The sequence below is a fragment of the Molothrus aeneus genome, chromosome 2, assembly GCF_037042795.1.
Source record: "Molothrus aeneus isolate 106 chromosome 2, BPBGC_Maene_1.0, whole genome shotgun sequence".
NCBI classification, from domain to species: Eukaryota; Metazoa; Chordata; class Aves; order Passeriformes; family Icteridae; genus Molothrus; species Molothrus aeneus.
The window spans coordinates 51,613,166-51,640,909 of NC_089647.1; the positions used below are offsets into that span (position 1 = coordinate 51,613,166).

General features: G+C 41.9%; 1 protein-coding gene across 1 annotated transcript in view; it reads right to left on the reverse strand.

Moving 5' to 3' along the window:
* LHFPL6 (LHFPL tetraspan subfamily member 6) overlaps positions 1-27,744 on the reverse strand; it is a 137,182-nt gene that overhangs the window by 2,776 nt on the left and 106,662 nt on the right. Inside the window, exon 3 of the mRNA XM_066571152.1 lies at positions 10,677-10,775. Within this exon, the coding sequence (XP_066427249.1) occupies positions 10,677-10,775 (99 nt within the window). The remainder of the gene's footprint in view (positions 1-10,676; positions 10,776-27,744) is intronic.

The following is a 27,744-nucleotide window of genomic DNA, read 5'->3' on the forward strand; positions in this document are numbered from 1 at the left end:
CCAGAGTATGGTGTGCTACAGCATTTCTTGTCATGAGATGGACTCCATCTGATAGGTCTTTTTAAATTGTGAAATATTCCAAAAACTACTAGAGAATTTTAAGTGCAGTTGAAAAAGTAAATTTTTCTCATCACGATGTTTCCAGGTAGAGAAAATGTCAAAATTCTACTTTAAAAAGAGCTTGAAGATTAACCTGGTGGCACTGCCCAAAGCTGTAGCCTAAGCAAGACAGAATGAAGTAAATTTGACCTTTTTATATGGTGTGATTTCAACTTTTGTACCTCGGCAGTGGGAGAGAGTATGTGTGTACATATTAAGAAGAAAGAACTGTTAAATCTGTGCCAGAGATGTGTTCAACAGATATAACACATACATTCACTCTTGGCTGAAGAGAATAACATTCATTTCTCCAGACCATGATCCATTCCCCAGGGAAAGGACCCAAAGGACCACTGCCCTACTTAATGCTCTGAGGCACAGCAGGCAGGCAGCCTCTTGATCTAACAAATGCAATGTAGTTCACAAGTGTGAGTTGGGTCAAGATGAGCAAATGAAAGAATGGGAGAGCAGGAGAATGGATGAAAGAACTGGGAGCTTGACCTTACAGCACTAATAACACAGCAATAAACCTGGCCATTATTTCCAGCCCATGTCAAGAGCAATGGGAGGCCTTGGAAAGAACAGCTTGATCTGTACTCGGATGATGCTGAGCAGAACAGAATTTCAAGCTGCTGTGCTGAAAAGGAGCCTGCAGCAGGGCAGGTGTCTGAAGGTATAGGACTTGGCTATACTTTTCATTGCAAGTATAGTTAAGGATAGATACAAGACCAGAGATAATCCATCTCAAAGGTACCCATTGCAATGAATGCCTACATCGCATAGCCACATGTCAAAGTAAAACAATGACAGGCATTTTATAACCCTATATTACACAAGGAGGAAAACATTTTGGAGTTGTTTTTGCTTTGGTGTTCTCATTTTACCACATGTACAGCCCATTTTAGTCTACTGCATCCTAAAGAAAGATTGTTGGTTATCAATAATTGGGTTACAGTTTTTGTAAAATGACTTCTGCTTCACATTGATATAAAAAACTCACTTTAAAAGTAACAGAAAGCTTTATAAAAAGCAGAGTTGAGAAGCTATTACTGCACTGACACCAGCAGGACTAGTTGTGTTTCAGTGGTAAGTAAATGTTGAAGAGATTTGCAGAAATGAGGCTTAAATTCAACCATCAAATAGAGCAGTTTGCATTCATGAAGCCTGTCATATAAAAGATTAGAAATCCAGTACTGCAGTTTCCCTTTTTTTTTAATGTCAAAGTTCTAAAATGAGAAGCAACACTACCTAAATACTTGATAGAATTAAAGCAGTTGTTGAAATGTCAATTTTCACACACACAGAAAGGCACAAAAGCTCTGTTGTTTCCATGAAAGATGCATTGGAATACACACACACACACACACACACACACACACACACACACACACACACACACACACACAATATATTTATATTTATATTTATATATATATATATATACACACACATACACATAGGTAGAGGAGTCCCCATCCATTGAGGGTGTGGAGGTGAGAGCAACAATGTGCACATGTTCTTGCTCCTAAGATGGGGTGATCTGAGTTTATGCCAAAGTAAATTCCCAGCAGCTGAAGTGCTTTTCTAGCTGATAGAAATGACAAGCATTGCAGCAGCTTGCTTCTCTGCACAGAACTGGTGTTGCTTTAAACAAATCAGTCTACACCTGACAGGTCACTATTGAGGGAGAAGCTGTGGCTTCAGCACTTCAGCACTTTGTTAATACTAGATTTTGGGGGTTTTTTTAAGAGAGCATAAATAATTGGAGCTCTTGGTTGTTCAGTGAAGCAGGACTGTCCAAGTTGGCACAGAGAAGTTTGTAGCCAGCCATTAAGAACTTTGTTTTCACCTTTGTTTTACTGGGATTGGCAGCAAGAGTGTCAGGATGAACACTGAAATAACAGAATAATGGAGCTTGCAGCTATAGGCATGGATGGCCATTTTCCAAGCAAATAAGGAAATGAAAGACTGGAAACATTCCACTCTTTCTTAAGAGGATTGAGAAAAATCATGTTTCCTGAGGACAGAGGACAAAAATTATGGAGAGCAAGGACACTATCAAAAGGAGATTTACAGAAAAGAGTCCCATGGAACATAAGACAATATTTACTAAATCAAAAGAAATCAGTAAATATGGAAAGGTAGTTTTGCAGTGATGAATGGGCTTATTAAAAAGCACTTCCATGTCTTTTCCTGATTTCTAATGTGATCCTTGAGGCCAGGATATGCATCCCCTTGCTTCCCTCCTCCTCTTGAATATATAGGCAAATAAAGATTAAGACAAATTTGGGAGTAAGTAAAATTTGGCAACAGAAAATATGTAGATACTTGATCTACCATGGAGCTGTGCCAGGACCCAGTTGCCAAAATGTAATTTTACCAGGATTTCTATTCATGATGTCTTATAAATAATTATCACATATAGTTATCAAGGTCTTGGAAATAACATATGGTTTCATCTAAAATAACCAATAATTGCCACTTATGAAAAAATATCCTGAATATGAAAGTGTCTTGGATGCAAGCCTGTTAATTGCAAGACTTAGTATCTTAAATATTTGTACCTTTTTTGCTGTTAATTTTAAGACTATCCTGGATTCACAGTCTGGAGTACTTGGCAAACTCTAATCAATTAACCTTAAGTACAGCCTATTTTCCAAGTTGAAGGAGAAAAGGTTTCAGAATTAGCCACACTGTAGAGAACAAATTATATACCTTCAAAAATAAAACCTACAATTTTTACTTCCAAGAAGTTGTGCAGGAATTCTAATTAACAGATTCACAAGAGAGTACAGTACTACAGAGAATGTGAATTCACATAATCAATCAGGGTGTTGGAAAAGTAGTCAGAAAAAATAAAAGAAAAAAGTGTGATGCTAAGGGATATACTGGGATTTGGAAATTGAAAGACATAAATGAATGTAAAAGATAATCAGCTAATTAATAAGAAGTTAAACCTATTTTGAAACAAAGCCAAGATAAATTAAATAGCTGAAGATCTTTTTCTTGACACAGTAACAATGAAAAACTGTCATGTGAAATCAGATGCAAAAGCAGGAAAAGAAGTTTAAACTTGGAATGCCTCCAGAAAGAATTAAAGTAGTTAAGTGAAACAAAGAAAGAACACTATATAAGGTAAAACTGCAGCCCAGCAAACAGCCTGATACAAAATAATTAATTCAGTGGAGTGGGTTACTTTTTCTGTTGCAGATATGATCTTCTCAATGGATTTAACTTTTTAAAAAATGTATGATTTTTTAATGCATGTATTTTTTTCAAGCTATTTTGGTAACTTAGAATTGGTCTTTACTAAATGCATAAAATTTCATAAAGTTCTGAAGGGTAAAAAGTGAGGAAAAAAAAAGCCAAATTGAAATTTTTTAGTCTTGCTGTATGTGGACACATATACATGGTCAAATACTCCTTTCTTTGGAGGATCACATAATTTTGTTTAATCAAACCTCAAATTTGCTGTAGGTGTGCATTTATCATGGAGCAATGAAGGAGAAACCAATACCCAGTGTCAATTACAAAGCTCAAATTCCCAGGAGCAAATCGCTTATGTGCTGCTAATGAGGAGGTTTCTTAGCCTCCTGCAAGATGTCAGCAGAAAGCTCACCTAGTTCAGAAGTGAAATCAATTTCCTCTCTCTTTGAACACCCACAATGCCAAGATTCACACTGGACTAGTACCCCAGACTCCCTTCAGAGACTACGAAGAAGAAAAGTCACTTGTGTTGTATTTCCTCTTAAAGTAAACATGTAAAGTACAGCAGATGAACCATGCTCTGGTAGCTCCTATTTTTCTCCCTTTCAGCTGGGAAGGGATTTCAAACAACCAGTTCAGTTGCACTTTTTGAATAATAAAGAGTACCAAATAGCTGCTCCAGGTGGTCTGAGTCCCTTTCTGGATGCTGCTTCCTATGTCTACTGACTGCAGAAGGTTCTTGCATGACCATGTCTAATTCTGGCAACAAAGGTATGAGCCTTATAATAGAATGATAGAATGGACAGGGCTGGAAGGGACCTTAAAGATCATTTAGTTCCACCCCTTTGTTGTGGGCAGGTACAACTTTCACTAGACCAGGTTGCTTAGATCATCCAACCTGGCCTTGAACACTGCCAGGGATGGGGCATCCACAGCTTCTCTGGGCAACCTATTCCTCACCACCCTCACAGTAAAGAATTTCTTCCTAATATCTAAACCTACTGTTTCAGTTTGAAGCGATTCCCCCCTGACCTGCCACTTTGTGCTCTTGTAAATAGTTTCTCCTTACGTTAGACAGAATATATGTGGACCTTGATATAGTCGCCAAAAGCTTACAAAGATTTAAGAATGGACGCTGTTTGGGTAGTACTAAAGAGGAAATGTTTCTTGATGGAATACTTCCTTTACTAGCACGTAGTTTACTCAGTCATTTATCTAAGAACTCAGCAGTTGCAGCTCAAGTATGCTTGTAAAGGTTGTGCTCAGCCCCAGTCAAAAAATGAATGTGTGAAATCTCCGTGCTGTTTGCAGAGGATCTGCAAACAAGAAAAATGCCTTTTTCAGATAGATTGCTTATAGAAAAACACCTTTGAATGTTTTGCTTTTAATAGGATACTAACAAATTGTCCTCCCTTCTAAATCCTTTTCTTGATATTTTAGAACTCAATGTCAACACTCAACCAGATGCTGAAATGATGCCACCGAAGACAAATTAAATAGTTGACAAAGCCTTTTTTACATCCACACTGCTTTCTGCTTTCTTTTCAAGATGTTTTAGTAACTTCACTGTTTGCTTGGAAAGTGCTTTAAAGATCATTTACTCTAACATTTCCACAGCAAAAGTAATTATCAAGGCAATGGTTTTCTTTAAGATATTTCAAGCCCTCTAAAAGTAGCAAAAGGGAACCTTAATAATAATTATTTTTGAAACAAATATCCATCACAAGAGAAGTTCCTGAGAGCTTTTGAGGCCAATCCAGCTGCCTGGTTAGTTCAGGATGGGAGCCAGGCTTTTAAGCTTCTCCCTAGATAGTGACTTTGGCCAGGTGTGCCCTTTCACAGCAGTCCACACACAGCAAGAGAAGTTGTGTATTTGGAGCTATCAGCTTTGGTTGCTGCTGCAGCTGACCCCCAGGTCAAGGATGTCTCTGACCATGAAGGAAGAGATAGAGCTACTGTATTTTGTCAAAGAAAGAAAAAGTATCTGCCAAGTAGTTTAAAAAAGTTCCATTAAAAATGGAGTTTATCTTAAATTTCATGTCTTCACTCTCCCTGGCTAATAAGTACCTAGCATCACTTCATACATCTGGTGGTTGGGAAGTGGCAGCTGGTGGCTCATGATGACATGAATCATCTTTGTTTCAATAAGTGAATCTTACTCTAGATAAACATTTTGCTATTTGGGCTCTTAGGTATTGGTCTTGTAGTGCTGTTTCACCATATGCCAAATTGAGCCGAGGCTCGATTTTGTGAGTTAAATTGAGCATGCCCTGACCTCTCTGGGACCTCCTGTGCAACTTGGCTGCCTCTGCACCCATCACAACAGAAATTAGCATGTAAAACTGAACAGTTTCCACATGCCTATCCAGGGAAATCAATGGACAAAAATGAATTTTCACACTGATTTTTAGACTTTCAAAACCAATACAAATGTGTTCACATGTACACTCACATTGCCCCTTTAAACAGGCATGCAAGTTCAGAAGATTTCTTCACACAGCTTAAACATGCAGAATGTGGAAGATTTTGCAAATGTCTAGTGCAGTCTTCACTATTGTGCATACTTTCACCTTAATGCAGAGTCCCTCACTTTAATGAATTTTCTGATAAAACACTCCTTTTCCATCTGTTTTCTTGTGTATTACATTTGGAAATGAAAATAAAATGGTATTAGTGCCTCTAGCTCAGAAAGATTGAATGTGTGCTATATGATACGCCATAATGACGGTTACTTTTGGGAAATTGCCTGCTAATTCCTTTTGCAGAACCAGGGATTTTGTAGATCTGACTCACTTTTACACCCTTCAGTCAGCAGCTCCATCCTGCTGTGCCACGTCACTGCTGCCCTGAATGGGCCCACAGGCAAGTCCAGGGTGTGAATAACGCAACCTAACAGTAACAGTTTGCATGGTGACAAGAGATCAGGGTGATTTTGATCCATCCTCAGTGAAAGGCAGTCCCTCTGAGCACTGCTCAGTTCCTACTCCAGTCTCCACCTCAGGCACTGTTAGCCTGTTGCCAAATTACAGGACAGACTTTGACTCAGTCAATGAGCAAGCAGCTGTGCTGGCTTAAAACATAAACATTTCTTTTTTTCTTACCTTCATTTATTTGTATTGCCCTATTTCTAGAAGTTAACACCCTAAAACAGTGGTAGAAGATTTCTCCTGTTCGTAATCTAGTGTTTCAGTGAGAAATCTGCTCCACGTGTGACCTGTGATCCAGATGGGATGCTGCAATAGGGAGCGGGGCTCCAAGACCTTTATAGAGGTCATGCTGACTGCTGCAAAGCTGGGAACTACAAGCAGAGCAACACAGAACAGACCTATCATGGCCTTGACCTCTCAACAATATTTGCAAGAGGTCATTTGTCAAAGGCCTAATCTATCAGTGGGTTTCTTTTCATGATGGCAAAACCATACTTCTAGAGAAGAGCAGGGAGCAAGCCCCTCTACAGGTACACCAGCCTCCTTATGGAGGTCTTTATGGTGTCTGCTTATGGAGGCTATTCCCCATCCCCCTTTGCAAAACCGCTCAGCTATTGAATGTAATTTAATCAACAAATGGAGTTGTCCTTGGCAGGGTATCTTCATTTGAAGAATAACTCCTCTTTGTCAGAGACGGAGCTATACAACCACTTTTATTTGATTGAAAAAAATAGCGCAATTAAATACATAAGTGTTTAAGTGAATCCTTTGCACATAGTTCGCTTAATAAAAATCAAATAAATATCAGTTTTTAAAGAGAGCAGTAAACTGCTGGGTATTTTACACTGTCAGCTCAGGTTTTCTAGAAAAGAATACTCAAATCCACTTAAATTAAAGGCATAGTTATTTTTCCTGCAGCCTTTTTAGGTACTACTTTGGAATCTACACAGAAATGTGTGTGTTTGGCAGGGGTGGAGTGAGGGGTCCCCTCATCACAATATGGGCCATCTCAGCACTATTTGGAGTGTCTATTAGTCTAACACCTTTTCAGAGTGCCTGAAGACATGGCATTTCTTATCTAGCACACCCACTAAAGATTAGCCTTTTTTTTCCTGGGTTCTTAGCATTGCTATTTATTTATTCTCTCTAGTTATGGGGGCAGGAGTTTGTCATGCTTTCTTTAAGCAAAAGTTTTCATTTAATTATTTATTCTAGTATATTTCTGGTTGACTTTACACATCACAGTGCACAATTCAGCTGCTTCTCAAGACAGTTTTTGCAGTCCCTCATCTGTACCTGCCTCTTGTTCTTCTTCATCCTCCTATAATATAGATTGCAGCTCCTGGCTTTTATTTTCTACCTTCAATCTCAACCATTTTTCCCCCTGACTTTTTCTAAGTCCAGAACAAGCATCAGTGCAGAACCCCCACCTTTGCTGGCTCTGTGGTCAAACCTGTTGAGCTTTGATCCTCTCCCAGCTGCTCACACAGGGAGCAGCTGGGAGAGGATCATGTTCCCTGTAGCCCAGGCTGCAGCACTTGCTCGGCCATCCTGGCAGAGAAGGCTGAATGCTGTCTGCTGATCAGCATTCCTGTGAAGACATCTCCTTTGAGAGCAACCAGGAGCTGAATTATCCTCTCTGTGTCATCCTCACTGGCACCCACAGCAGCAAGGGGTGCAGGACCAGCACTCCCTTCATCACCTTTTCTCCCATTAACAAACCAGTGCAGGGCTCACAGCAGCTCAGATTTTCTGAGAGCGGATTTTGAATGCAGCATTGTTCTTCAGACGACCCATTTCACAGGCTCAGGAACAAAAAGCATATCATTACAGCTTAATCAAATTAAATATTCAAATGAAAGCAATAATTACTTAAATTTGTCTCGAGACTTAGTAAGATTAAGTCTTTGAAACATCATTTTTGGCCTGTAGGCTATAATGAGTATGCCAGTCCCTAATGATTCAGAAGAGACCTAGAGGGTTGGGGTTATCACCAACCAAGAGGTATTTATGGAAGACTAGCAGCATGGTTATTAAATGGCCCTCGGACAGTACTTCTTCTTTACATATGGTTTTGATAACACACCATCAAACAGACACTGACATTAAGTAAAAAAAAATCATAGCCAAGCATTTAAGTTCACTGCCAATGTACGTGGAAAGATGTTTAGTGGCAGGGCTGCCTAGCAGAAATCACTGCAGCAAATTTCAGCTCTCACTATGATCTGTTAATTAATGTGTTGACATATGATTGCAGCAGATCAGTGAGACCAGCACTGCTGTCAAGTCTAGGCATGTGTCACACAGGGACTGTGCGCTCCAGCTCCAGAAAACACAGAGAGAATTCACAGTTAATGCAAGACTTCTCTTGGTCCTGCGTACCTGGAAGGAGATCTGCCAGATGACATTTTTACATCGGTTTCTTCACTGACTTTTAAGGCAGAGTAACTCAATTTATGCAAATATCTGACTCATGAGTCAAGACTGAGACAGTGAAGGTGGTCTTGGAGACTGCTCTGACTGTAGACATGACAGTGTTTAAGGGTAACAGTTTGTATTTGGGTAACAGCCCAAGTGCTTTGAAGAGCTCACACTGTCACAACACCCACCTTCTGTGACTCTGCAGAGAAACAACCTGGAAGGTAATACTTTTCTGCACCTGGGAACAAACATGGGACACAAGCTGGAGCCCCAGAAGCAGAGCTGCTCACATGCCTGGCATGGAAGAGCAGGAACCGGCGTGCACCAGTGAGGTGCTAGCTGGCCTTTCAAAGGGTGCACTGCTCAATGGGCTGGCCTGCAACTACTTCAGCCTTCCACACAGGATTGGCCATGGGCAGGGATGAACCTGAATCTTGCCTGCAACAGTTACCACAGAGTTTTGCCTGGTCTTTCCACTACATCCTTTGACACATATTTCCATGGAGCTGGGAATCTAATTCTGGAACATTTTTTTCTGCTAGTTAACTACACATTTCTGTTCTTATTGTTCTCTCTCCTCTGTGTTTAAATCTTTCTATTATTAGGTGAATAAAAAATTTGCAGGAACTTTTTATACTTTGCTGAAGAGCAAATTTAATATCAACAGCTCAGAAGGAAATTAGGGTTCAGAATAACAAGGTAAGGCTTCTAGAGTACATTAAACGTCCCCCAAGCAACACCATAGGTGGTTGCTGATAAGACATCAGTGGCACTGTAGTGATGGGTACTCATACTGGTTATGAGAATTTCTGGTCCCCTGCCAGATCAAATGTACTCAAAACACCACAGGAATTCTGTAGGGGGAGTGGCCTGGAGCATCTGTCCCAAGGCAGTAATTTTTAATCTTTCAACCTCAATTCTATTGCACATCTTGACAAGAACTACCTCTGAGATGGAAACAAATCTCCTTACTCCTGAAATCTGACAGGAGCATGAGTGTAAAATCAAGAGATGATGCAGCAGGTTTGTCTTTAACCCATTACACCATTTTTATGTACTATTCCTTGCACTGGGATTACTGTCAGGTCCTGCACAAGTCCTGCACGCACACCTATGGAAAGAATTTCTATGCTGAACTAAAGTTTAGCTTTCAAGAGCTGGAAATGGGGAGCTCTGTATGCTTAGGAGCAGAAGCTCCCAAGTCTGTGGGGAGTCAAGGTGCTCAGTCCCTCCTACTCCTTCAGGAGGATTGCAGATCCCCCTCTTCCTCAAGGGGCATGGGATCAGGGAATACTTATAGAGAAGGGCATCAGCAACTGCACTGATCCTTCCAGCTAAACAAGGACTCAGATGTGCATTCACACATCAAATCCTGATCATCCACATTGCTTAATCCTTAGGTTGCTGCTGTTGCCTTGTTTGTTTTCTAGAGCCCCGGCAGAGAAAACACAGGTGTGAGCCCCGTGTGGCTGCATCCCTGGCTCTCATTCCAGGCACAGAGCAGTCAGCAGCAGTAAGACAAGTAGCTTGCTTGGGAGAAAGCAAACATAGGGTGCAAGTGTTATTTGCCAGCTTCCCAAGTATGTGAGTGACATACAAATACACTCTAGGCTTGTGTTAGAAGGCCATAAACATCCCAGAACTCAAAGACAGCCAATTGCACTCCTGGAGAATTACCTTGGTGGGAGCTGTGACGGGATGCCTCTGTCTACCCTGTCAAGACCTCCAGGAGTGTTAGCTCCCATATTGCAAGACCATTAAATCTGATTTATTTCTTAAAATATGCACACATACATACATAAATACATACATTTTCTTTTATAATGTTCTTCTGGAAAATATTTCCAGAGATCTATCTGAAATCCCCTGCCTTGGCACCATTCCAGAATTATTCAGTATGATTAGCCTACCACACACTGGTAGGTTGCTTCCCCAAGCCTGTGCTTTTAAAATCCTAGTTTGCTTTTGTGGCCAACACATAGAAGAGTCTAAAGTGGCTGAGATGCTCTGGTGATGACTCACCCAATTCAAACTGGTTAGAAAGGTTACCACAGGTTTGTCTGACTTCTTCACTGTCCCAGCCAAGAGGATAGAGGGCACAACCAGAGCCGATCAACAAACCTATGGAGAGAAAAGGAAATAAAAGTTTGTACAAGCAATTGCCATTAGCTTAAACACAGGCTGCCACTTGGGAATCAAAGTGTCAAACTGAAATTTGGGAATCCCAGAGAAAAAGAAGTCTCTTCTTCTCCTAAAAATAGATGAAAACCATTTGGACTGCTGCCTTCTGCTGCAGTGTTTTAGAGTGGTCTGTGGGATGGAGCCAGTCTGAGTAGTTCAGCAACAGAAGCCATGCTCCGCTTCTGAAGCTTTTATCTGAGATCTTTTGGACTCCTCTACTCTCCAGAATGGCTTAATATGCAGTTTGGAATACACAACATGTGGTTAAATAGAAGTGTATTAATGCCAGCATTTACAAGCTGATTGCTTCTGATTAATTAAAACAACAATCAATCAGGGTCCACCTAGGTTCCATCAGGAAAACTGTCAGTTGTGCTAATCTGTTGCCATTTTCCTTTGTTTTTCACTCTTTCAAAAGCAAGGTTTCATACCACTTGATCAATGCATACCACAGGTACACACTCCACAAAGTTTTCCTGATTCATTCAGTGGAAACAACTGAGGTCTTGAGTCGTTTACATGTTATTATACTTGGTTTAACATTCACAAGACACTTTGCTTTCTCCAGCCCTGGTGCTGCCCCAAACAGACGTGTTTTGGCAAATCCTGTTCCTTCATAAGACATTGCAGGGAATCAGCAATGCTCCCATGCACCATGACTGTTTTGCAGAAGTGGCATTTTTATCATATTGCATTCTCAGCTGTCACTGCAGCAGCTGCCAAAAGGCCGATGTAGCTGGCAAAGCATTTTCCACAGACAGCCTAGAGAGGACATTTCAATGTATGTTACAACATTTAAATGCTGCCTCCTTTGCCTCAGATCTTACTGATGAGATTGGAAACAAATCAGTGTGTAGATAATGGGCTAGGAGCACCTGACACTTCACAGGCTGTAAAGCCAAGCAAGCCCTCCCAAGGTTTGCAGGGGTACCTCTTACCTGCGAGGCAGAGCACAAGGTTTCAAGCCCTACAGCTGTCACTTACTGCCTTTGGGCATACCTCTCAACCTCACATAATCTTGCTCCTCCTCTGCTGATGATAAGGAGCAGTGCTCCCTGGCAAAGCACTTCTGCTGCCGTGCTCTCAGGACAGGAAAGCCCCAGGTGTTGTGACAGAGTCACTATGGACATCACACCAGTCTAACAGGAGTCCTGAGAGGGATGATGGCTCAGAGCCTGGAACTTGCCATTCCTTTCTCCTGTTTCCATTCTCAAGATTCTTAAGCTTCTCATATTGCTGATGTTCCTTAAGATGGAAATAATTTTATTATGCTCTTGATTTGCTCAAAGACACACCTCAACAAGGCCCTGAAGTCCAGAAGTGGTATCTCATCTTTCTTCAAAAGATGTTTAATGCTCTTAGCATCTTGGCTGTTAGCAAAGTAGCTCAGCAGCTTCCCTGCTGCTCCTCCAAGCACACCGGCCCCTGTTTAAGCCCAATATTAGCTTCCTGGAGTTCAAATTTTCTTCTTGCTGCTCAAGCCTATTTCTTCCTTCCCTTGTTGAGCAGTCATTGCCTGCTCCTGTCTCCATATCTACATCAAATAATGAAAAAGAAATCCCTGAGGCAGCCCTCTCTCAGATGGAGCATTCATTCACCCAACAGCTGTGACAGGAGAAAAGCAATTAAGGACATTTGAATGCGAGGTATTTTCAGAACTCTGCCTGATCTGGGTATGGTTGCTTCTAATGTCCTCACTAATACCTTTCACAGTATCATTTCATTTTTTTCCCCTAGGGCTGTAGAGCTAAGGGCAGCTCGTAGAATCCATGTAAATGAGAGTCACTTCTAATTAAATTCTCAGAAAGGATGTTTCTCATACAAGAGAATTTAGGCCAAAACTGAGTCTACTTTTGTTAAAGACAACCTAAGACTCTCAAAAAGCCCCTGCTGATTCTCTCTTGAACTGTTAAAGCAAGAGGTGTTGTGAAGCACAGACAGCATGGGTAGTGTGCTAGGAAGGGGCAGGACCCCATAGGGCAAGGAGGAACATCACCACTGATTATGAGAATGGTTGGGGAAGGGAGGAAGAGCACCTGGATGCCAGAGTCAGCTTCACAAACCAGTGGACTGTGGCAGCCCCAGCCAGTGCTGCCGTGGTTCTGACCCCTTCCCACCCTGCTCGTGGTGCCCAGTGCCAGCCCAGGCAGCCACAGCTCAGGAGCTGCTCTGCCCAAAGTGAAGTGCCCTGGCTGGGCTGTTTGCACTCAACCTGTGCACTTGAACAGACTGTCTGGGAGACCTCACAAATGCTCAGAGGGCTCTGCTGCGAGGGCAGGGAGATGTATGTAGGGGGTAGTAGGCTTGCACCCGCCAGCCTTGGACCAGATTAAACTGCGCCCAGCCCTTCCCCACAAACAGGTCCTGGGAAAGCCTTCTGCCCAGTTCTTCCAGGAGAGCACAACAGCAGCACTGCAGGCAAGTGAAAGGACTATTAGCATAACAATGCTGCTCCTCCAAACCCAGAACAGACTCTTACTCAGCCCTTGCCAATTACTCTCCTCAGGTGGCAAGTGTCTAGTGCCCACTGCATTCACAGACTGTTTGTTTTCAGCTCTCTTTAGGTTTTGTTGCAGCAACAGGTTGTTGTTTGGGTTTTTTCCCACGAGTATTGCTCACGGCACTTTCCACTGCCACTCTCCAAACACAGCTCATCCTTTTCCAAACATGAGTACCTGTTTGCTCTTTCTGCCTCTGATGCTACAGTGCATCAGTGATCACAAACCTCGGCGATTTACCTCCTTCCCTATTCCGGCCCCTCTTTTCCCATTTCTGTGCACCCATGTCTGTAAGTTCAAAGCCCAGTTTCACTGAAAATAAATTCTGGGATTCAGTCAAAAATTCCTTAGCAATGCAATATACTGTAATGTTGAATTGCTCCAAAGGATCTCACACATGGATGCTGGCCCTTAAAGCCATTCCAACACTGTCTAACAACCAGCCCACAGGACCCACCACTGAGCCTCACCATTAGCTGTGCCTCCTATTAAGAGATAAACCAAATAAGGGAAAACTATGTCAGAAAGCTTCCTTATCCCAGTGACAGCTGGCTCTCCAGCTGGGTAGGGGCTTATCAGCACTGAGTTTCACTTGTGAAGTACCAGTCACCGAGCAGTGCAGCTTCTTTTCCTCTCACAGCCTGTGCTGACTGGGATGACGAGATCAAATGGGAACCTGCTGCCTATTGCTGGTGCTGCCACATGACCCCAAAGCACGAGTGGTGCTTTGTAAGCATGCTTATATGCAAAGGACAAGGTATAAAGCCATGGGCAAGCTCACACACTTCTTTGAGTGAACACAACACCTTTCAGAGACCAGCAGAGTGTCAGGAGCTCCCATCTGGCAAAAAGGCATATATATATATATATATATATATATATATATATTTGTTTTGTCACAGGTACCCACTGGCCACAAGACTTGAAGCTGTAGCTCTGACATGTCCTTTGATATCACTGGTTTTCAGCCGGTTTTGACTGACCTTCAGACAGTTCCCCTTTGTGGTGCAGATGCACCTGCTGTGGATTTGTGTCTTGACAAAACACTTGTGTCCTCCAGTACCTCTTGCAGGCAAGGTTCAGGCCAGGCTCAGGGATTTGTCATCAGCATAAGATTTCCACAAAGATTTAGAGCTTGCTAGTCAGCAAGAAAAGGTTTCACAAGCTTTGCTTTATGCCCTGAGGTATATTTTTATCTATGAGCATGTGTGTGTCATGTCCCATTGCTTTCAGCAGGATTCTACATGACTTCAACAGGGCTGATGCTGCCTTGGTCTGCATGAGCACTGAAGCTGAGAACTGGCATTTGGGGTCCCTTATTGTATGCATCAAAAATGTGGAGTGTGCCTATGGTGTGAATAGGACTTGGACAAAAGCCTCTCAGTCCCTTCCTTCCCTTCTAATCAACCCATCCCTGTTTGTAAGCAACTGTGTGGATCAGATCCTGCAAAAGCAAAAAGGCATACCATTACCACTAATAATTCATACATGCTCACAGCCAATTTATTTAATCACAGAGGATGTAGATCCTGCTGAACAGCTGCAACATTCAGTGGAAGATCCGAGTTGAATCCAAGGGCTGCAAACCCAGTGGAAATCATTAAGCTAATTTTGCAGCTTCAGTAAAGAGCAGTTACTAGTTTAGCTCAAAAGTCACATTCTGGCCTGCTTTACAGTTATTGCATTTACCCAGCTATGCTACCCAGGATACTACACCCATCTTTACAGCTGCTTAAAATGCTTAGGATGCCTATAACATTTTTTTAAAAAGGAAGGAAACCAAAACAAACAATCTGCTGTAATTACCATCCTCTGTCATCTTCCATTATCCACTACAGTTGTGAAAAGAAATTGAAAGGGGAAGGAAATGTGCAGATCCCTAAATGGCACCTTCACAAAAGGGGCTGCAGCCTCGAGCTGGGAGGGACCCAGCCAGTGGGATGGGTCAGCAAGTGGAGGTGCTGGTGGCACTTGGCAGCTGTTTTAGATGATGTGCAATGTACCAGTGGAGGTGTTGGCACTGTCACAGACCAGCTTTTCTGGAGAGGTTCCAATGAAACAGGCTCCTTGCCCTGCTCTGTGAAACACTGCTATTGTGAATGCTGCATCTGGCTCAATTTGCTAGCAAGGCATGGGCACAGACATGCAGGGCTGACTGAGCACAACCAGCCTTGGCAATCCAAAGCTGGAATTAAGACCTTGGCTCCAGTACTTAAGAGGGTCCCAGACAGCCCCTAGGCTCTTTGTGTGGTCCATGCAGAATGATGGATCTCTTCAAAAAGTGATCTAAAACCAGCCTAAGTGAGGAGCTGCCCAGATCTACAGATTATAATACTGCAAACCAGAGGGTCAGACAGTGGATGCCTTAATATTAAACCATCCAGAGTAATCCTTGTCCCTTCCAGACTGCCTTCCCTGTCACTCTTGCTGTGAGTATAATGCATGATCATATTTTAGTAACACTTAGCACTTGAAAGATGATCTTGTCTGTCTGGAGTGGTGTTTGTGATTGAAAATAATTACATAGAATAGGTTCTGCATATGGTGAATGCAGCAGGGAAGGGACAGTAATTACATTAGTGGCTTGGCACAGATCTAGGTCTCATCTTTGAAGTGATAAAGAAATGATCTGTGGCACGCAGCAAATAGCTTACTCCAAGAGGTAAAATATTAAGCACTGTTAATATCTCCAAGAATATCCTGGATATGAGCAAGTCTTGAACAATAAATACAGAAGGATTAACAAACCAAGAGACAATAACCAGATTTTGCTGTGGGCAAAATGACTGTACTCATAAACACCAAGACCTATCAGCAAAAGCCAGTGCACAACATTGGAAACTTGCAAATCCCTATGGTGAGCTGTCCTCAGATTGCTGCTGTGGCTTCGATGGGAGCCTCCACTCAGGACCTGATGTGCCTTAAACAATCCATGCAGACATCACATCATTAATTAATTGCAACCGTCCTGACCATTCAGAGCTGAAAGTCCTGTTTTACAGCTCTTCCTCTCACTTGTTGAGGGCACAGTGTTCCCTGATTGCTAAATGGCTCATTCTTGGTTATTTTGTCAGTCCATTTGATGATTTCATCCCCCAAAATCTGTTAAATAAAGCCAAACCTTCCATAGTCTCCTTCCTTCTCCCTTGCCTAGGGTGAGTGAATCTAAGCACATGATTCAGCTAAGTCTGATGATGAAAGCCATCAGTTTGATGAATAAAGAGAGGTGGTGATGGCATTGAATGAGGCACTTAGCTTTGGACTCAGCCTCAGAGGCTTGCTGCTACAAAATGCACTTTAAAATGGTAACTGAACCCTTGGTGGCTTTCCTTGATTATGGGCTTGTTAAGAGCTTTTTACATGCACTCATTTTTGTATATCCTCAGCTCCAGACAGTTAAACCCTATGAATGCAGTGAAAGAGACTGCTGGGCACCATAAATGCCTCCTTGCCCAGCAGTTAGAGCAGCCTGCACTGCTGTAACAGGGACCCTGGGAAGCCTCTGAAGAAGGAAAGAGCCCTTCAGTGGGCCCTGTCATTGTAAAATTCCAATTTGTATTTTCACTTAGAAAAATAAAAGGAATGGGCCAGACTTGATACATGTACTGCAAAGAAAAATAAAATCAAAACTGAAGGCTTCTTTTTGTACAATCACTTTTTAGTGAGAAATATCTACTTCAAATTATCTTCCTCATTTCTCTCCCCTCTTATGTACTTTTCCCCCTTTTATTTTCAGATCTCACCAAAAAGAAAACTTGCCTTTTTGTTTCGTTTGTTTTGTAAGGACTTTTTAATGTATACTGTTCATCTGACAGATATTCAGGCCATATGGAGAAGCTGACAGACAATAATTTGAAAGTCATCACTTTCAAGACCATTTTAATGATGATTCTTCCTTTCACATTTTTTTTCCTCTATTAGCCAGCCTGAATGCTCAAGGATGATAGAAAGTTTTCACATTCCCATCTGTCACTTGAAGGTACAGTAATCTTGACAAGCAAAACAAAACCAATTTTTAGATGCAGCACGGACTTTGACTCTCTGTTGCTTGTGATTTAAAAACTCACCTTGCTGTAATGATTTATCTCCTATAAAAGGGACTCCAGAGTGTGACGGTAAAATGGAGCTGGTGCCTGAAGTTGTCTGTTGCTTTCAGACATACTTTATCCAACAATGTGCTTAAAGAAGACTTGGTTAAAAACTGGGATGTGAAATACTCCAGTAGACACAGCTTCTGAAGTCCCTGTTCAAAGAACCCTCTGGGAGCTGATACCAAGCAGCAGTGGAGTGATAGAAGAGGGTCAGAACAGATGGAGACAAACTCCAGAGCCTGGGCAGGACAGCAGGAGCCAACAGAAGAAAGAGGAGAGCAATGCTGTGCCAGCTGCAGGCAGCCTGGCTCCCATGCCCATGGGAGTATAGCCTCAATACTGTCAGTGTCTTTATACTGGCAGCTCCCAGCACTTCACACTGAACACCCCTTCTTTAGGGTGACACTTCTACCTTCTTTCAGCACCATCACTTTGTTCTTTGGTCTCTCTGTTGTTCTTCTGTTAGAGAAATGTTATCACACCAATCCCTTCCATTGCTGTTAGTATCTGTCCCTCAGGAAACCCAGACGTGGAGATGAAATGGGCTTTTATTAGGATTAAACAGAAGATCAACACTGTGGGCAAAAGTTCTATCTTTAGTTAGTAGTCACTAAACATAGGACATCTGACTAGTTCTTTATTGAGCCTGAGCTTAATGTGCCATTTGAGAGAGGGTACAATCCTGTGAATTCACAAATGTGAATGAATTGATAAGGGACTCCCTCATCCCGGTGTTAAGGCAGTGGGGGCACAAACAGAGAAATAATTCTATGCTTCACCAAATTTCCTCCCATTTCTCCTTCAAGGGTCATGACATGGGAGACAGTTCAGGGTTTCACTCAGGTCAAGGTGTTTCTGCCACAGCCTTCCTGTAGCAGGATATTAGAGGGACTCTTACACACAAAGGAAAATTAAACATAAGGACAACACAAACCAGAAGGAATAAAATGCTACAAACTTCAGCTTGCAGATCTAGCCTCTAATAACACTGCTTAATCTTGAAAGTGATGGAAATAGAGTTTTCCACCAAGGGCAAAACCCCATCACCCTTTCTCTTCTGGTTCTGAGCTCCGGGTTTTAATTTACACCATTTGACTTTACTTAGCTCCCCTTTTCCTGACTGTCACGCCCCACACCTTTCCTGAGACTCTTTGTGTTCCTTTGGGTTACTCCACACCGTGAGCATGCACTGCCTGGCACCTGCTTGGCTCCCAACCTCAGCAAACAGGCACAGTGAGGAAATGCCACCTGCCTACTAGAGCTCTTGGAAAGGGGGGGCAGTGGCAGAGGAAGCCTAAAAATGGTATTACAAATGTGTGTCAGCATCCAGCCAGCAAAGTGCTGTGTCATGGGAGAGTCACAGCCCTCACTTTCACTGTAACAGAGCACGGGGCAATGGAGGGTGCAGATGGGAGTTTTCTGACAGATGAAACATCACTTCACTTTGTTTTTTGCTTGATCAAAGGTGGTGTGCTCCTTGCTATAGGGGTGCTTCAGGCTCAGAGAGGGAAATTTCCCCACCCAGAGACGCTTCCTTTCTAGGTGCCTCAGGTGGCATAGGGCATATCAAACCTGTGCAGATGCCTCTGCAGTGGCAATTGAGTTGAGATCTTTGTCAGTCCAAACGGGGGAGTCCAGAAGACATTTTTTCTCATACTAAAGAACGCGTAAACATAGGATTGTGTTTATGTGACTAGGACACATCTAAGCTCACATAACTCTTAAGACAGCAAAGACATTCACGTGGGACTGGCAGACGTGACAAAACGGCAGCAGGGAAAGCCAATGCATCTGGATTAGGAGCTGGAGGTGGAATAGTCAAAGTCATCTCAAATGGCACTAGGCACCTGTAAGTCAGTGACTTGATTTCTGCTCCACTGGCAGTACAAACCCAGAGTGGGATTCAGTCACCCAAATACGTCACCTTCTGCCAGTTTAATTGCTGTTCAGTATCTTGCTCCTTTAGCTGCCTCTCCAGAGCAGTGCAAGGTTCCCCTAAGTCCTCTGTCATACCTGCCAGCACACACAAAGATTTTGCAGACCCTAGGTTATCTCTAACAGTGCAAGGCATCGAGATTTAGCCTAATGAGTTCCACCCAGGATATCTATTGATCTTAATGTGAGCTTAGAAACCTACCTCAAGGGGAAATAGCTGTACTGTAAACACCTTTATAAAGTGTATGAACCCGGCCCAAAGTTACTTACACTTTTCTTTATCCCTTATCTTCTATCCTTCTGCCCTTATTCTGTCCTGAAGATGCAAATATTTCAATTCTTGTCATCAATTCTCTTCCTTTATGGGAAATTACCTGAATTTTAAGGGAGAAGGAAAAGATCGAAGGAAAAACTGTGTTTCTCCGGAGTGTAAACCTGTATGCTTGACTTTAAAAGAAAACAATTTGTATTGAAAAAAGTTGCTGCTTCAAAATGGCCTTGGTCTGCCTCAGTTGCTACCAGTCAGAACTAGCTTTGGCAAGTCTCTGTGTCATTTCTCCCAGAGTCTGTCACACAATAAAATGATTGACACCAATTGTTCTGAAAAGGATGTGACATGGTCCAGTTAAAGGCAGAGTGAGTCTGCAGAGTGGAACTGAAACGCTTGAAGAGCTCCAGAAAACACTCTGGAGTTTAATGTCAGCTCATTTTTGTTTGGCAAGCCATGATCAATGCTTGTACATTATAAGCTTTATGGCAAAAAAAAAAAAAGAAAAAAAAAGAAAAAAAAAAAAAAACAAACCCTGAGTGTTATCACATGCCATCAGACTTCTTTATGTGACAACCCATCTGTGTGCTCACCCTGTCGTTTTGTGACTCAGAATCAAATGCTTGACAGTTCAAAGAGTCTAGATCAGCATATGGCATATGGCATAATGTATTTAAATAGAAATCATTCCATTAGAAACACAAGGGTGCCTACTGTAAATAATAAAAGGTAGTTTAATAACTAACTTCCCAAAATGCATAACTCTCCATGTAGTCATAGTAGATAAGGCATATTCCTTTTCATTAATACGAATTTCAATAGCAAACAGAGACTAGCCAAAAAACTAGACAGAACTTTTCAGAAGCTCCATGCTCGAAAGATTTCCCGGTACATTAACTGATCTCATGACAGACTGTAAGGGGGGAATGAAGGAAATATATCCTGCATCAGTGAAGATGCCTAAGGAGAAAAATGGATAAATGGACAGGCATCCCCATATCTTTTCAACAGAATCCATTTAGACTAAGGACTAAGTCTGCAACACCCTGACTCTTGAGCATTACTCCAGTGATTCCGCTGCTTTCAGAAATATTCAGTCATGGATTAAACCAAATAATTGCTTTTCCATGTCTATTAGTTCACTAATTTATTAAAAAGCAATTGTTTGTAGATGATGAATAAAGCAACAAAAAATGTCCAGCCAATTCCTTCACTTTGGTGGCATATCCCTAAAGTCAGAGGGGAACTGGAATGGATGCAAAGCCTGTATCCAATAGGGGAATTCTGCATACCAGGCTTTTGCCATTTAAAAGTGTTTTTTTGGTTGGTTTTATTTCACTTGAGCTGTCCATGGATTAATAGAAGAACAACCACTGCACATCTCAGTAAAACTTCAACTATACTTAAGACTTTAAAGTCATATTTTCAGTACACACTCTGCAGACCCTCTGGCAAACCACAGAGTACTTTCCAAGGAAGTTCATACATGCTACTAGGAAATCTATACCTGCAATAAAAACTGAATGGCTCCGCATTTCTACTAGATAGTGTCTAAGACACCTCAAATCAAATGAAATCACTTATCTAGATAGGAAATAGAGTAAGATAAATAATGCTGTAAAAGTCAGTGGCAATCATCAAGCACAGCTGAGAATCACTTTTCATTTTATGCTTTTCTCACTGGTGCTTCACAGGTTTAAGTCTTCTATTCTGCAAAAATGGTCACACCATCAGCGTAGTTGATACACAGGCCTGCAGCCATCAACTGCATCTCTATCTGTACAGTGTATCCACTGCTGATGGATAATGCTCAGCAAAGTGCTGTAAAATACAAGAGAGCTGGTGGAGAAGAGGTCAGTGTCATTTACTCTTTGCTGCTGTAGCTGCAGCATTTTTTAGCAGCTTTTTAAATACCCCTTGCATTCACAAGGCTACTTGCAGAGCAAGCAACTAAGCACATGAATTAATCTATGCATGAACAAAGGTGCATTCAGTGCTATTTGCCTTTGCGCTGAATTACAGTGGGAATTTAAAAGAAATGGAGTTAAATCTAAGCAATAATAGACTCCATGTGAAATCAATTGTTCCTATGGCTTCCTCAATTAAACTAAAACCAACTATTACCCCATTCTCAGCTACTGTGTTTTCAGTAAGAGGAACAGTAAGATTCAACACAGCTCCAGTTGGAACTGTGTGACACTCAAAATACTGTTTCATACTGTTAGACTGTCTGTTTTGTTCTGGATGATTTTCACATGCTGAAAAGCTTGCATCATGAGACATATCCAAGAAAAAAAATTATATTTTTATTTTTAAAAACAAAGAAAAAACACAGCTTTTCTGTGTTTTCTATCCAAAGGCATTCAAACTCAATAACTGACCCAATTTGCAGAGGGAAAAAGTACTCTATTGAGTCAATTTTCCTCAAATAGATCCCATTTTTCAGTTTGTCACAAAATGTGATAAATATGATTTTGGATAGGAGCTGCAGTTTGTTACAAATATATTGAACATCTGCAGCTCAGAAAAAATTGGCACTGTCACTTATCCTCTTCAGAGAGAATCCATATGGACAACCTTACCAACATCTCAAACAAACCTGACTCTTTCTGTTAATGAAAACCAGTGTGTGAGAGGGAAGAACTGAGAAGAAGTGTGTGCTTCTCCCTTCTCATGAGCCCACCTTTGAAATAATTTTGAAATTAGTTCAGTAAAGTTTAGTTAATAGACTAGGGCTGGAAGGGACATGAAGAATTTATTTAAATCATCTTTCACCCTCAAAGTCAGGATAAGCTCTACTTGTACCTTCCAAAAGATGTGCTTGTGGAATCTGTTCTTAAGAGGCCCCTCACAATGGAGATCCCACCATCTTTTAAGAGATTCTGTTCTTGTGGCTCTGTGTCTGCTACAGAAGCTTTTCACATTGTCTAACCAGTATCTTCCTGTGACAATTCCAGTTCACCCTTAAACCATGGACTCTGCTAAACCCCTATTGGGACTCTGAGAAACCATTTCATTTTCTTCCCTCTTTGCACCACCTTTCTCTATAACAAGTTAAGCAGGCCCAGTTTATTCCTTTTCTTTCCTGCTAGAACTGGCTATTCCATACGGCCTCTTTCCCCTTCCCAGAGGATTTCTGTGGCTGCTGGCTTCACAGTCTGTTGGAATTTTCCCTTCAAAAACCAAAAAGGCATGCCAGAGTACTATGACAGCAGTTGAAAAATGAATAAAATGAATCAAACTGTTGCTTTCAATGGAGAGAACCCAAAAGGAGAGTTAAACAAAATTAAGACCTTGAAGGGGGTGATAATACCAACCAGCAAAACCCTAATATGAACTGTGTGACTCTTGGAGCTCATCTTTGTCCCTTCTTCCTAAAAACTTTTTAGAAATAATGCTTTATGAGCAGTGGAAGACTCTTCTAGAAACTCTTCACTATAAAGGCTGTCCTTGGTAAAAACCAATCAATGCTTTGATATCATTTCCAGCACTCAACAGTTCTGCTCCAATTTACAAGATCATTGGCTTAATGGATTAATACTTAGTGAATGGAGCATGCAATTCCTAGAAACAAGACATGAATTTTTATTTGGACCTAGGAGTAGGGAATGCTAAGGAGTAATATCAGCATTGGCTGGACCTCCTACAAGGACTGAGAGAAAATTTAGGAAAAAAATTGAAGCAGAAAATGAACAGACTATGTGGTGAATGTTAGATGGCTGCAGGAGCCACGAACAATGGTACTTAGGCTATTTATAAAGTCTTCAAGGAGGAAAAGCCCCCTATTTTCAACTCTCCTCATACCCTGGCTTTTGTTTGCATTCTTCTTTCAGAACCAGCTGACTCCTATGACACATCCAGCTCCTCACTAGTCACTTGTGCCACTGGTTCCTGCTTGAGTCCCCACAATTTATATCTCAGATATCAAATGAGCATCTTATGATTTCTGTGATGCAAATAAAACCCAAAGTGATCCCAGGCCAAAGCTGTTTGACAGAGTTATGTATTCAGCAAACAGCCCCTGACTGAAGCTGGAGAGCAGCTTTTGGTGTGCAGGCTGAGCTCAGCTACTTAGAGAGGCTGCAATCCCTCTGGTGCTCCAGATCCCAGCAGCTGCCTCCTGCTTTCCACAGTTTTCACACAATGCTGTCCATACAGAACACTGGTCTGCTAAAACATTTAAAAACATGAGCTTCCTTTATGGCTTGGACAGGGACTGGAGCAACCATGGTCTCATATGGGCTATAGGATATATTTTTAGACTTGTGAAAGTATTACACTTAATATACAAAAGCATGAGTAATTTTCACTGCTGGAAATCATTGAAAACCAAGTATATTTTATCATGAGAGAAACCCTGTCATGCTTTGACTTTCTATTCAAAACTAGAATAATACCCAGCAACTGCTTTAAGGGAAGGGATATTCCCTCCCTCCTGCATCTGACAAGACTTTTCCTTGTCTAATTTGAGTACTCCAGGGGTACCTCTATTGTAACAAAAATTGTATCCAAAAGCATTAGAAGAGCCCTATAACTAAGTCAGAAACATGGAGATCCCTCTGCTCCTGGCTTTTCTAAAACGTAAATATTCATTTTAAAATGATACGATCAGATCTTCCAGGACCAGTGGTTCATCTTTTTTTTTTCCTCCTGTCTCTTTTACTGCCACAGAATCCTTGTTTTGAATTATCAGAACAATAATTAGATTCCAGGAAGGAGGAGGGGGTGGGGCAAGCATTCTTGTCCCCCTGAGAGGAAGAGATAAAAGTTTCATTTCTGAAAGCTGATGCGCCAATGGCGGATAATGGGGAATTGGGATTCCTGCTTAACTGCATGGGAGACTTCAGTGAAGTTTATTAATAAAACAATTTAGATAAACTCCATTTATGCATTATTTGTACTAGTATCTTGGCAACTGCTTATTTGGCATCTTGAACACATCAGGAATTTTAAAGAGAAATACTGAAATCTTCCCTCAGACTGTAAAACCTTTAACAGCAGTGGGTCTGGGAAGTAACGAAGAGTTTTCTTCTTCTGCTTCTCTTATTTTTCTTCCTCCAACCAAAAACAATTTTCTAATATCCTTGGCATAACTACTATAATGAAGCATAATTTATTTGATACTTACACAGCCCCCTTAGGATTACTTCGTGCAGATAGCCAATTATAATCTCTTACATACTTTATAGCCCTCATTACGTCTGACAGAGGCACACTAATAAATAATGCAAAACCCCTTTTGTACCCAGTCTACCTTGAGAGAATACCGGGGTCTGCTGTGGAGGGAAAAAGCACATTGTAATGCATTCCTATTTCCAAATGGACTGAAAAACTTTCTAGCTTCAGCTTGCTTCCTTGGGACACTTTTTTTCCCAGACTGGACTCCTGTGGCTTGATTCATTACTAGATAAAAATCAAGTTCAAATAGAAGTGGAACATGACATATGGAGTGTCACTGCCGTGTCACTTCCTCGTGACATCCTGTCAGCTGCAGACAAGAAAAGGGGTCTGAAGGCAGAACAGCCAGGTTGAATACAAATGAATGAATATTCGGCTGTAGGCTTTTCACTGTAACCAAGCAGAAAGGGTCAAGGCTCAAGGAGCACATGACACCCTGCCTGTGCTGCCTTTCTGGTGCAACTTCCAGACACTGCTCGTGCTCAGGTCAAGGCTCTGGAGGAGACCAAAACAGCTCTGACCATCTCTCTGCTGTTAGGATTTAAAGAGCAGTGTGAGCAACTCAGCAGAGACATGGGATTGAATATACATAGATAAGGCCCTGGTGGACTACTTTATTTTTGCCTTTAATTGACATGGTACTACTTTTAAAGAAAAAAGCTGCAACTATAATGACTGAGAAACGTTACCAAGATCACTACAGAAACCTGGGGGGTCCCAGAGGTTACAGCCAACTTCTGTCCCTACCAGGGACTTCTGTGCAACCACTGTTACTCACATTGCCTCTTGAAGCCTTCTCTTCCCTACATAAGGAAGACAGGATAAGAGTTCCAAAAGGCAGGGATTTCTTGCCTCTGTGTGTTGCTTTGAGACCTTGAGAGAAGGCGTTAAAAAGATTTAAAAATCACAACAGCAAGCAAATAAACAAACCCAACTTTTTCATGGGTATAGCTCACCACAGTCCTTGCTCACAGAGAAGCTACTTTGACAGACTGTGATATGGGCTGCAGAACCTGAAAGTTCAGCTCCTGGCACCAACACTAAGCAATATTCACTATATGACACATCTCCTTAGCTAATGTCTTAATGGCCACAGCAAATTAGACAGTCCGAGATTCCAGCAGACTTCTAGGTCTGCAGCATCTTCAATATCCCCATGTGGCTCAACACAAATGGGGAATGACTTTTAGAATAAAAGTCTGTGTAGTATGAATTCCTTAGTTACAGTTAAGTTAGAGCCCTGCCACTGAGCCCTGCTAGATTATGCAATTAAATCAGCAGCCCTTCATGGCTGGCTGTGAGGATGGCAACGAGCAAGAGAAACAGGGACATTTGCCTTTGCGTGCAGATACAAGGAAATTATCTGCCATTTTAACTACAGGGTTTGACTAATGCACACTGAAGCACTCACCTTCAATTAGCCATTTAACCCAGCAGATCCAGCTGTGATCTGAAGAGGCTGAGATACCGCTAAGTGTTTCTCTCACAGGAGCCATAGGGAATGGCCAGAGGATGTGATAAGCAGGTATAATCCAACTTGCTGACAAATCCTGTGTTTCCAGGAATGAGCAAAATCCACAGTATCTTTTCCATTTTGTGCACCCCTCCACTTATGATAATCTCAGCACCTACATACCTCATTTGGGAAGAACATGCTCCTGAGAAACCGTGCAAAAGTGTCAGTTGAAGATTCAATATTCTAACTCATTATTTATGTTTTGTTTCCTTTTAAAAAATGAAATAAGCATAAATAATATATGAGAAACTTTTTACAGTTTGTAGGCAGGAACAGCAACTAAACTTTAATGTGTAAATACCTGCTACTTTTGGTTAAGATGATTGTGGAAACAGCCTTCGCATAAAACCTCTTCATGATGAGGTTGGGGTGTCCACAGTCTGTATATTCCCACCTGAAAAACCTGTTGGCAGTGTCAGGGTAACTTCAACACGATCAACAACAGGAACCAGAATAAGGCCATCTTCCCACCTGGCTGTCACTGAGGCATGGTTTGAAAGGCTTCCTCCTCCCTGTCTGCACCCTTCTGCTCACAACACTCCCATCATCACATCTACCTCACCTGTCCCAACAGGATATTGCCACAAGCGTTTACGTGGCTGCTTTGTAGAAAATAAGCATTTTTTGCTTCCTGAAGACAAGGAACAACATAGAGTCAGAAATGAGAGTTTGGAAATGATACTTAATCCAATTTACAATAACAAAAACCAAATGATTGTGGCACTGTACTCTGCAGCAGATGACTGTGTTTCAGGTCTGAGTCTAACATGCAGCAGATTTGCAGGAAACTGGAGATGGAAATGTACAATTTGCATCCAGTTCCCTGCTCCCAAGGGGCGGTTCATTCCCTGAGGTAGTCTGCTGTGCTTTGCTCCCTGAAGCACATTGCTTTAATCTGTGCTGAGCACCACGGTGTGTCCAGTCCAGTTTCAAAGGTCTCCAAGCAATAAAGGTTTATGGCTTTCCTGGGGCAACTGTTCCACAGCCAAATGGCTTGCTCTGGTGTGATTTCAGGGGCACAGTTAAATGGAGGCTTGTATCTCTGTCTCACCAGGAAAATACATCTGCACTTAAGAGCTCTCATAGAATAATTTCTTTGTATATATATACACACTAAAGCAAGGTTTCTCCCCAATACTAGATGACATCTTGTGCTCCATCACATTGACCTTTCATTTCCACTGAAGAGAAAAAGCCTCAGCTTGCCTCTCGTTCCCCACCACACAAACACCACGCTGTGAGAACAGGCAGCACAGCAAACACCAATGGCATCCCCAGGCACAGCAGCCTCCTCTGGAGCACGACAGCTCACCACTGCCTTCGGGAAGAGCTCAGTGCCACTTGCTGTGGCCACGTGGGGAGCTGAGCAGTCAGGATTCTCTCTCCCTGGGTTGAACTCCAGGTGCTCCAGCTCACCACGTGC